The 12,708-nt window shown below is 33.9% G+C and overlaps 1 protein-coding gene across 4 annotated transcripts in view; it reads right to left on the reverse strand.

Annotated features, from left to right (window-relative positions):
* CEP290 (centrosomal protein 290) overlaps positions 1 to 12,708 on the reverse strand; it is a 94,290-nt gene that overhangs the window by 78,514 nt on the left and 3,068 nt on the right. For all 4 annotated transcript variants that reach the window (XR_002733495.1, XM_023221070.2, XM_023221201.2 and 1 more), the window contains exons 6-11: positions 10,184 to 10,327; positions 4,412 to 4,465; positions 3,799 to 3,819; positions 3,521 to 3,673; positions 2,942 to 3,124; positions 2,156 to 2,245 (exon numbers count right to left, since the gene is read on the reverse strand). Coding sequence is in view for 3 of the 4 variants with exons in the window: in XM_023221070.2 (XP_023076838.1) it covers positions 2,156 to 2,245; positions 2,942 to 3,124; positions 3,521 to 3,673; positions 3,799 to 3,819; positions 4,412 to 4,465; positions 10,184 to 10,327 (645 nt within the window). In the remaining variant the exon portion in view is untranslated. The remainder of the gene's footprint in view (positions 1 to 2,155; positions 2,246 to 2,941; positions 3,125 to 3,520; positions 3,674 to 3,798; positions 3,820 to 4,411; positions 4,466 to 10,183; positions 10,328 to 12,708) is intronic.

Raw genomic sequence — 12,708 nt, forward strand, 5'->3', positions numbered from 1 at the left:
TTCTTTAGGAGGACCAAATATCATAAAAAGGTTTATCCTAAATCAATCTATAAAATAATTTATAAATTTAACACATGCCCAATAAAAATCCACAAGATATTTTTTTAAGAACTGGACAAGCCAGTTCTATAATTTACATTAAATATATTCATAAAGAATTCTAAAAGTGAAAAAATGATAACGTTTTTAGATATTAAAATATACACAAGTTAAAACAAGTATACACGGCTAGAAAATAGATCAATCAATTTAATAAAAGAGACTCCAAAATTAAATTCAAAGTCAAAAGGAGTATATAATAAAAATGAAATTGTATTTCAACAGGAGAAAGATGAAATAATAAATGATGTTTGGACAACAGAGTAGCTCTGCTGCATCCCTATTATACTCCTTACATCAAAATGAATTACATGTTTCAAAGATTTAAATGTAAAAAAAGCCAGGCAGAGTTACGCCTGTAATTCCAGCACTTTGGGAGGCCGAGGCAGGAGGGTCACTTGAGGCCAGGGATTCGAGACCAGCCTGGCCAACACAGTGTGACCCCATGTCTACTAAAAATACAAAAATTAGCCGCGCATGGTGGCACATGCCTGTAATCCCAGCTATTCCGGAGGCTGAGGCATAAGAACCACCTGAACCCAGGAGGTGGCATTTGCAGTGAGCTGAGATTGTACCACTGCACTCCAGCCTGAGGAATTGAGTGAGACTCTGTCTCAAAAAAACAAGATATTAGGAGAAAAGATGAGAAAACAAGTTTATACTCAGAAGCCTTTCTCATTATGACAAATGTCAAAAGTCATTAAAAAATAACAAATTTAACTAAGGATAAAAAGAAATATTTCACAGCAAAAAATGCCATAAAGCAAAAAAAAAAAAAAAAGTGACAAATTGGAAGAATGTATTTGCAACATACATGACAATTACACTTGCAGCAATTTATTCCACAGATATACTTGTACATTTGCAAAATAACATATATAAGAATATTAATTAAAACAGGTTCTAACCCCAAAATTGGAAACTTCATAAACTTCACAAATTATCAAATAAACACCTGTATATAAAGAAAAATTACATAGCCTTTAAAAAGAACAGCAATACTACATGTACTGATATAAAATAATTATGAAAAGATATTAAGTCAAAACACAGTACAGAATACATATAATATGTTACCATTTACCCTGCCAACATTAAATCTGGTAAAAACAACTGTTTTTTTCAGGGGTTGGTAGACTATGCCCCACAGGTCAAATCTCGCCTCCCACCTGCTTTTGTAAATAAAATTTTACCGGAAAACCAGCTTGCTCACTCATTTACGTATTGTCTATGGTTGCTTTCAGGCTATAAACAGAGTTTAGTTACAGCAGGGACCAGGTGGTCTAAAATATTCACTCTCTGGCCCTTTATATAAAGTTTATGGAGGCTTGACGGATTCTATAGGCCTTATTTCCATTGCTACTGCTTTTGTTTAAAATATAGGTTATCTGAGCTTTCTAGATGCTAACCAATTCCAAACTGCCAACAAGATTTATGTGAACCCTACTAGAAAGCAAATGACTCTAGAAGTGATAACTTTTAAAAATAGAATTATTCATTAAGAATAATCTCTGATGTTTTTCAAATATACAAATATCACAATCCCAGCTTCTAATATGGTAAGGCCTGACAATTTGGTTAAGGTTAGAGAGTGGTGGTGATGAAGAAAAGTGTATTTAGAAAAGGCTTCCCAAGTTATTCTGATCCCTTTGCTTATTCCTATTCCCACTGATTAACCTGACATTCAGTTAGAAAAATTAAATTAAACCTGCAACTATTTAACTAATGTATACAAGGTAACTACGAGTTAAGTGAAAAGATTAAAATTACATTTAGAATTATATATTTTAGTTGCCAAATATATTTTGGAGTTAGACTTCTATCAAAAAGTTTAAAGTTCAACTCATTGAAGTGAAAGAAGTCATTCAATAGCAAATGAGCTAGAGATCAAAAAGGACAGTTTTAGAGCTTTTCTAACCAATAAATAAAATAAACTTATGTTTAAAAACCCTAATAAAAATGTTATAAACCAGTATAAGGCATTAAACAAAAATAAGACTAAAATTTATACCTAAAATACAAAAAGAAAAAGTTATTATGTCAATTAAAAAAATACCTTCCATTCTTCTACTTTTGCATTGACAGCTACCATAATTGGATCATCTTCTTCATTTTTTGCTTTCAGAAGATCTGTAAGCTCCTGTACCTAAAAGACAACAGTTATTTCAAGAGTTGTTTCAAATTGATGTAATATATATTTACACCTGTGCATATTTACATATACATTATATATAAAAATATATCAACATACACATACATATTCATACTTATTATATACACATATACACATACATACAGATATATTATATTACATATGCATATTTATCATTGAAGTCATCCTGGAATTATAGGTGACATTTAATAGTTTCTGCATCTTATAATTGCATAATTATCTTTCATTACTAGAAAATTTTATTTTTAAACATTATTCTACGTTTTAAACAACTTTAATCCACATAGTGAACAATGTATTGGTTTCTAATATATATATATATATATATATATATATATATAATGTATTTATTTTAAGATAAAATTAAATGTTATGATCCACAGGATTTTCAAGTCTTTTATAGAAAGCCCCATAATTATGAGCTGTACATGACTGCTATCTACACATTCATTCAAGTATCATTTATATATCCTAAATTGCAAGAATTAGTGTTTGTGAGGGGACTGGAGAAACACATATGGACAAATATATCAACATGACAACATATTATAATATTAACAAGACAGACAAAAATTCACATCCTAGAAAAAGTACTTTCTAGTGTCTAATAAATAGTAATCAGATAACATGATGTCTGAATAAATAAGTTATTCTAAAAGTAATTCTTACTTGAAGTCGATAATGATCGTTTTCTTTCTTTAACTGATCTATTACATTATCTGTCTGATGTACAATAGCTTTCATTCTATTATATTCATCAGTCATCTTCTCCATTTCTTGTACAGACTCTTCTAAATTTTTTCTCATTTCCTGATTCTGAACTTCAATTTTCTCATTAGCTTCCGTTAAAGTCTAAAAAAGTTAAAGACACTATAATTAAAAAATAATTTAAAAAAAACTGAAAATAAAACCAAATTAAAATTAAATGCAGCCATAAGTGTCCGCTAGAAAAAAAGAGAATTCTTTATAGAACTTTACTAATTGGCATTGATCAATTAAATCAAACTGAATATCAAGACAATTGTACATAAGGACCTCAATTGTTCTTAATGACCAAGATAGGCAAATATAAAAAGAATGGTTAAAAAGTTGCAACTTCAAAGACATAATTTATTTCATGTTTTACAAGTTCATAGTGACAGATTTATACCAAAGAATTTACATGTAGGGCTAAATATTATATTTACATTATAATGAAATTAAAGTTTTTAGGAACCATTGCTCTGAACTGATTTCTAGCCATTTTACCTGAATTTCATCAAGATATTGGACAAGCTCATAGTTTTTTTTAGACAACTGTGATCGGTAGTCACTGTCTTCCCCTCTTCTTGATAAAAGTGTTTCTTTTTGTGAATCTATTTGTTTCTGGTAGTCAACAATATCCTGACAAAGTTGTTCATTCTGAAGGTAACCAAACACAACATTCCATTACGAAACTATTCAGAATAACAAAATTATATCCTCTAAATAGTGCTCTCAGAACATATCTTTAAATTCCCAAGATTTCACTACCCTTAAAGCCTCACCTTTTTCTTTAGACGTTTGTTCTACAGAAAAAGACAGGAAAACGGTAATTAGAAATGAGAAAGGCAATACATAACTAAAAATAATAATCAGAAACTGAAGAAAACAAAGAAAATTTAGGAAAATGATGTATATTATTTTGAATGACCAAAGAAAGAATATTAATTATCTACCAAAGAATATTTTAATTATGTTAGAAACTTAACTTCTATCAGAATAAACAATGTACAAACATTATTTGGCTCAGTAGAACCAAATGATAATCAGAATTTATAAGATTTCACAAGTAACAAACATTTTTAAAGGATCTGGGGTAAGACAAATAAGAATAGAAATTCAGTCATCTATTCAATTAGAAAACGAGCAAAGAATGGCTTATAAAACAAAACAAAACAAAAAAGATTTACCCGCATAGACCTGAGATGAAGGTAATACGTAATGGCCTCACATTTTGCTTTGCTTTCTATTTTCCCGAGACAAAGTCATACCATAAAATCAGTTTGAAAACATCAGTTACTTAGAAGACTCCAGTCCTGGTTACAATATAAATTTATGTAAACTTTTTAAACAAGTACTTTTGTTGAACCACCACAACTATTAAAATTTTTCACCAACCTCTCTTCTTAATTTGCTGTTTTCATTTTCTGCCTCCTCATTTCGAAGAGCCAACTAAAATAGTAAAAAACATAATAATAAGATAAAATTCAGAATTTTCTTTTTTTTTTTTTGAGACAAACTCTCTCTTTGTCACCTAGGCTAAAGTGCAGTAGTGCAATCTCGGCTCACTGCAACCTCTGCCTCCAGGATCAAGCAATTCTCCCACCTCAGCCTCCCAAGTAGCTGGAATTACAGGCATGCACCACCATAACTGGCTAATTTTTTTATTTTTAGTAGAGACGGGGTTTCACTGTGTTGGCCAGGTTGGTCTTGAACTCCTGGACTCAAGTGATCCACCCGCCTCAGCCTCCCAAAGTGCTAGGATTTCAGATGTGAGCCACTGTGCCTGGCCATCAGCAGTAATTTAATATAAAGCCACGTATTCAGCTTATCTACTTAAATTTTAAATCCTCTCTAATAAAGTAGAAAATGTTAAAGCTATTAAGGATTTAATATCAACCTAAAACATAAATAAATGGTCAAAATTTTCAAAACTTAAGGATTTAAGAAGGATTAAACAGTTGCATTTTAAAGAATTAAAAAGAACACACACACAAACTTTAACCAAAGAATACAGAAACAACTTAATCTGCTCCCCCCAAACAACCCCTAATAATTTTCTGCCCAATATCTTTATATTTCACTTTTCTATGTCATAACTAGACTATTATTTGCTCTCAGTGAACATAAATTACTTAGAAATAAAAGGCAATACAACACAAGAAGCAATCTAAAATCACACTGGCCTAGGTTTATGTCCCTTATCAACCAATTTCTAGTAAAGCATGAATGAGTTACTTAACATCTCTATAACTGAGTTTTCCAATATAAATTGACATAAGAGTTAAATAAAATGCATACAGAGTTCTCAGCAAAATGATCAGTGAATAGAATAGCAAAAAGTTATAAAGGACTTTCTTATCTACATATAACTGATTTCATTTGTGATTCTTATTTCTCCAAACAGGCAAACATTATTATAAACATTATGATGCCTTTTTTCACCTATTCTCCAAACCTCATTCCTCTTATGACCTTTCATTTTTCTGGTTCTCCTCTTTATTCAAGGAAATGATAGAATCACAATGGTATATAACGATATTTAAAAGTCTATAATAAAGAACCAAATGTAGTATGTGATCCTTGATGGAACTTTGGATATTGGAGGTGGGGAGATTGAAGGATATTATTCGGCCATTAGAAGAAATCTCATTATGGACTAGATAATAGTGTTGAATCAATATTAAATTTCCTGAGCATGACAATTATATTGTGTTCATTGTAGGAGAACATCTTTCTTTTTCAAATAGACAAGCTGAAATATTTAAGTGCAAAGTATCATATCTGCAATTAGCTCTTAAACGACTCAGCAAAAAATGTGATTGAACAAACAACAGACAAATATGTGTGTATGAAAATACTGACAAAAAGATAAAGCAAAGTTGGCACAACATTAACAACTGGTGAATCTATATGAAGGGTATGTGGGTGGTTATTGTTTTCCTTTTTTTTTTCCCATCAACTTTTATTTTAAGTTCTGGGGTACATGTGTAAGATGTGCAGGTTTGTTACATAGGTAAATGTGTACGATGGTGGTTTGCTGCACAGATCAACCCATCACCTAGGTATTAAGCCCAGCATCCATTAGCTATTCTTCCTGATGTTCTCCCTCCCCCTGGCCCCTTGACAGGTCCCAGTGTGTGTTGTTCCTTACCATGCATCCATGTGTTCTCATTGTTCAGCTTCTACTTACAAGTGAGAACATGCAGTGTTTGGTTTTCTGTTCCTGTGTTAGTTTGCTGAGGATAATGCCTTCCACCTCCATCCATGTCCCTGCAAAGGACATGATCTTGTACCTTTTTTTTTTTTGAGACAAAGTCTAGCTTAGTTGCCAAGGCTAGAGTCCAGTGGTGCGATCTCAGCTCACTGCAACCTCTGCATTCTGGGTTCAAGTCATTCTCCTGCCTCAGCCTCCCAAGTAGCTGGGATTGCAGGCATGCAGTACCATGCCAAGTTTTTTTTTTTTTTTTTTTTTTTTTTTTTTTTGTAGAGGCGGTGTTTCACCATACTGGCCAGGCTGGTCTTGAACTCCTGACCTCAAGTGATCTGCCTGCCTCGGCCTCCCAAAGTGCTGGGATTGCAGGCGTGAGTCACCACGCCTGACCTCTCATTCCCTTTTGATGGCTGCATAGTATTCTATGATGTATATGTTCCACATTTTCACTATCCAGTCTATCATTGATAAGCATTTGGGTTGATTCCACATCTTTCTTATTGTGAATAGTGCTTCAGTGAACATATGTGTGCATGTATCTTTATAAGAAAATGATTTATATTCTTTTGGGTATATACCCAGTAATGGGATTGATGGGTCAAACAGTATTTCTGCTTCTAGATCTCCAAGGAATTGCCACACTGTCTTCCACAATGGTTGAACTAATTTATATTACCACCAACAGTGTGTTTCTTACAATCTTTATGACGATATGACAATTTTCAAAATAAAAAATTTAAAGAAAGTTTATAATAAAATGCAAAGTACAATACAAATTTTAGAAGTTTGCCTATCACTATTATTCATTGAAAGTTAATAATCCCACTGTGTTCTGAATTGGGAAATTTTTACAAGAGAGAAGTCAAGAACTTAATACTAAAGCATTTTAATGCTATTGATGCTTTTTCCCTTGTCTTCTCAAACATCACACTCTGTGTCTCCTTTCTTGAGCTTTTCCTTGAAGCACTCTTCCTATTTCATTGCTTTATTAGACATTTCTCAGAGATGTGCCTTATAATCACTTGATTTATGAATCACATGATTCATAAATCCTCATTATCTGCCCAGGGTCTCTTGTGAATTCCATATCCACAGATAATCCTTTTTGAATATGCCCAGAAGAACCTCAAACTCAACATATACAAAACTGAAATAATCTCAAGCTTTCCAAATTCCTCTTGTGTTCGTCCTTAATGAATGGCACTATCTACCTAGTTAGTGGCCCAACCCACAAAATTAGGCAGACTTTCCATCCTCCCTCTCCTCCAACAACCAGTTACATTCCCCACATCCAATTACATCTACTTCTCTCACACTTGTCTTTCTCAGGCAAATGCCATCATTAGCGCTTCCCTGAATTAACACAAATGTCACCTTACTAGTCTTGGCCCTTTCCTATCCATTCTCTACAAAGTACAGTAATATAGATCTGATCATGATGTCCTGTGCTCAAAACTCTTCATAGTCTCCTTTCAGGAAAAGAATCAAATTCATCAGGAACTGGCCCTTGCTTATCTCTCCAGAGGATCATAAGAATTAAAACTGGGGGCCGGACACGGTGGCTCAAGCCTGTAATCCCAGCACTTTGGGAGGCCGAGACGGGCGGATCACGAGGTCAGGAGATCAAGACCATCCTGGCTAACACAGTGAAACCCCGTCTCTACTAAAAAATACAAAAAACTAGCCGGGCGAGGTGGCGGGCGCCTGTAGTTCCAGCTACTCGGGAGGCTGAGGCAGGAGAATAGCGTAAACCCAGGAGGCGGAGCTTGCAGTGAGCTGAGATCCAGTCACTGCACTCCAGCCGAGGCGACAGAGCGAGACTCCGTCTCAAAAAAAAAAAAAAAAAAAAAAGAATTAAAACTGGGTAGGCAAGATAGCACAGACTCTTGAGTTAAAACTGTTTTCAAATCCTACCTTTACCATTTATAAGCTGTGCAACCATTGGCAATTACCCTTTCTCTGTCTCCATTTCTTCATCTGTATCATGGTAGAAATGACAACTATCTCATATGGTAAGTATCAAATAAGCAATAATGAATTAATGCTTATGAAGTGCCTGGCACATAGTAAGAACTCTATGAAAGCTATTTTCACTTATATTTCAGTCAAAAAGAATAACTGTAGTTTCCTAAATACTCCACAACATCTCTCACCTCTACGTCTTAGCAAATGCTGTATGTTCTACCCAGAATGTTCTTTCCTTAACCACCATATACATCCTCATTCCTCTTACCAGTCTAACTCTACTTCAGGTCTCAGTTTACAGATCACATCCTGTGCCTCAAGGCTAATTACGGTATCCCTCTCCAGATTACGCCAGAATATAACCTTATCTATCTCCCTATCATATTATCACTATGTTATGCTTATTATTGACTGTGAATATGCTTGAGAACCAGAACAAAGTTGCCCACTATATCACTAGTAACTAGCACAGTCTCTGGTATGCTGTAAAGACTCAACAAAACTGAATGACTGGTTAAGGGCAAAGAAGTAATTGCCAAAGCAACCCATACCCATATTTCATCTAAAGGAATTGAGCAGCCAAAAAGGAACACAGGTCATATATTGAAGTTTCTCTTTGTGTGACTATGAATAAAGATAATACTCTAAGATATAAATGGACAAGGTAGTTCTGATTAACTAAGGGTATGTGGTATGAATGATGGTAAGTCAACTGATACAGGTCTATATAGAAGAACAAAAGTCCAGAAAACCACAGACATCCCCCTAAGCAATTCTACCAGTGAATATTATAAGTTAGATCCTTTATGACTATTAAAAAATCCACAGGTCTGCTGTGTTTTGCAGAGTTAACTAAACGGATAATGCTCTAAGAGCTTGCTCCTAACATTTAAGTGGCATCAGTCCATACTGTCTCTACCACATTGTTTCCATAGCTAACTTTTATATGATTCTTTAAAATTTTAGAGTAAAACAGATACGTGAAGAATGGGGATACTTTTCCTTACAAATCAATTTATGATACATTATCTTAAATAGCATATCGTTGTTTTCTTAAAATGTATGACCCTCAACTTCTGAGAGAACAATGGACAAAATAAAATAAATGGAATATAACACAACAATGACTTAAAGGACACAAAGGTGGAAAATGTTTCTGAGTATAAGGGACAGGACAGCTACCACATGTAGGCACCAAATTTTACTAAGTTTACTAACAGCTCAGGTGAAATAAAAAAACAAATAAACGTTAAGTAAATAAACAAAACATAAAACAGAAAGCTAAGGTAAAAAATAGGAAATTTTCTTCCAGGAAATACAAGTTTATCTGCAAAAAAACTTTTTTTCCTAAAACTAAATTCAAGTGAACACTGTAAGAATTATTAGTTTATAACAAGGAATAACATGAAGTAATAAAAACCAAGCATTAAAAAAATGTTAAAGATGTCATTTATAAACTACTGACATGAACACTACTTTTCAAAAACTATATATATGTAATATATATATCACACATAAAATAAGGTACAACCAAAAACAAGATATTTAATTAACCATTATTGAATATATCATCAAAAGATTCATTTCCAAATCTACTAATCATATAAATACACTGAAACAAACAAATATAACTTTTACCCAAAATAAACTATGGCACTAGAAAGATCACTTCTTTATGAAAATCTGTTAGTTTCTTGATACCAATCTTCCAGAAAAAAGCATTAATTTTAGGTAACAAGTTTGATGTACTGAGAAAAACGTACCTCCGAATATAAATAATTAATCTTCAAGACATATTCACTAGAAGTATCTGTTACATTATATTTTAAAATTGGTGATGACAAAATGAAAAGTGATATAAAACCTTAGAGATAAGTGAACATCATGTTTCAAATATAACAAACAATATAAAAATTGATATTGTTACCAATAATAATAAAAAGCCAGGTAACTTGAACAGTGAAGCTTCACGGAAAAAAAAGGTGCTTTACTTGCTCATTAACTTTCTTCTCTTTCTCCAACTCCTTTTCTATGTCCTCCAATTCTCTATCTTTTTGTTCTAATTGTTTTGCAAGTTGGCGAATTTCATCACGTAAAAACCGAGTATCTCGTCCACCTGCAGACTGCTGAGCCATCTTAAAGTAATAAACCCAAAGTATAAATTAATCCCATTATATTTTGAGGTTCAAATAAGTCAAGAAGCAAATCATTATATTGACTTTAAATATTCCGTATACTTCAGCGCAGATATTTAAAATCATATTAGCTTATTAGCTTAAGAACTTTTTTTTTTTTAATTTAACTTACTTAAGCTTTAGGTCACAGCTAATAACTCCTTAAATTTTTCCTGAGCCACCCAGAGCTGCAAAGAACTGACTGTTAATCATTCTGTTGTAACCACTGGGCCACAGGTAACCAGACTAAACTGCAAAGGTTCCTGAGCCTCAGGGATCTGGAATCTGAGTACAAACCATCAGAATCTTCGCCCCAGTCAGTGAAGCTGAGTGCCTTAACCTGCCCTTTCTCTCATATGCACTATTTAGACCAGTGCTGTCCCATAGGACTTTCTAACATAACGGACATGCTCTCTGTGCTGTCCAGTTCAGTAGCCACTCACTACATGTAGCTACGTTTGGGCATTTGAAGTGTGGCTAGTGCAACTGAAGAACTAAATTTTTCATTTTAATTTTAACCAATGTAAATATAAATAGCTACAAGTGGTTAGTGCTAGTGCTACCATATTAAACAGCTCAGGTTTTGGTTACCTTTAAGATTTGTAGCCAATTAAATCAATTTTACCTCATAGTCTCGTTAATTTAGGTCATGGCCCAGAACATCACATCATTTGGTCATCTAACGTGTCTCACATTCATTTCTTCACCATATAGTTCTGTTATTCCTCTGCATTAACCAAACTGTTCTTACTCTTTCTCTCCTTCAAAAAGTACTCCATTGTGCTCTCTAAAATTCTCTTCCAAGATACATTAATATTTCACAACCTCAGATGCCTTACTGAATCCTCCTTTCCATCTCCTTGGCTTAGCTGCAATTTGGATCCTTCAAGATACTAATGCCCTTGGAACTCTTTCAATTGGAAGGGGCTCATTCTTTCAGATCCCATATACATTAGGGTCAGGAGAAGGTGTTGGTACTTCTAGGTTTACCCCACCCTGCAACTTCAGGTGATCATTCCTATCATTCCTCCATCATCCTATGAAAATTTCAGCTGCTTTCTCACAAGATGTCCTGCTCTCCATCTTTACTTACTCATGGTAGAAACAAGCCATCAACTTCCCAATAACTCCGCAAAATGCATTGGGAATTTAAGCATGTGGCCCGCAGACGTCTATCAAATGTACACCTAAGCAATTTCCACATAACTTTTGTTCTAATCTATTTTTTTCTTGTTTCTTGAATTCACTATAGTCTCTCACTCCCACACCCACATCAGATCCTTGTCCAACCAGAACATTCTTTCAATTATTCCCACTATGCCTGTCCTATGACCCCACAGGACACTCTAATCCCTTGACTTCTCCCTCCCTATCCCTACCCTTCTGCTCACCCAACCCCAATCTTGACTTTCCTATCCATTCAGTTAAGACTTCACAATCATCACTTCAACCACTTTCCTACCAATATCTTCAACTGTCCTACCCTCCTATTCTACAGCAGCTGCCTAGCAAAACACTAACACAGAATTGATCCAACTCCATAATTCATTTAGTAAGTATTTATTCAAAGTGCTTGGCATCTTCCCAGGAGCTGGATACATAATCAAAAAACAATAGGTAATCCAAGTACAGAGAGTTAACAAGCAAGAGAATCAGGACTAGAACTCAAATCTGTCTGACTTCAGATCCCCAACTCTCCAGTCCATTCTCCAATGGATCTCAAATTTTATCTAATTTCATTAAAATGTGACCACACCATTTCCCACTCTTTTAAACAGATGATGTCATCACCAACTTCTCAACTTCCAGGCATTATGCCTACAAACATAAAAGTTTCTATACACATTCACTCTTCCTCCCCTCATCCATTCTTCCTCCTCTCCTAACACAAAGGAAAAGGGTATTCCTCCTTTCAAAGGCTGATCCATTTGCATTACATTCCTACCTTCTCAGGAGTCTCTATGTATTTTGTTCCTCAACAATACATTCATATTTTAGCCCTCAGCTTTGTCAAAAATTACTTCTATAACACCCTTTGGTCATTATTCCTCAAATGCCCACCCACCCTCCACCTCAGTTACTAATAATCTTTCTGTATATTTCCCAAGACTGTAAGCTCCATCCAGCAGTTAACTCTTTTTTATTTTGTTCACAACTGTATGCTCAATCCTTAGTACTATATGCATATATATAGCACATAATAGGCATGTAGAACATATATTGAATAAACAAATAACCATGATTACAATCATCTTTATAATTTTTCCAGCCAATAATAATTTTAAAATTTGAAAACAATTCAAAATAAAATTAATGACAATTACATCCTAGGGAATACAAAA

Source organism: Piliocolobus tephrosceles, chromosome 10 (assembly GCF_002776525.5).
Source record: "Piliocolobus tephrosceles isolate RC106 chromosome 10, ASM277652v3, whole genome shotgun sequence".
Classification (NCBI taxonomy): domain Eukaryota; kingdom Metazoa; phylum Chordata; class Mammalia; order Primates; family Cercopithecidae; genus Piliocolobus; species Piliocolobus tephrosceles.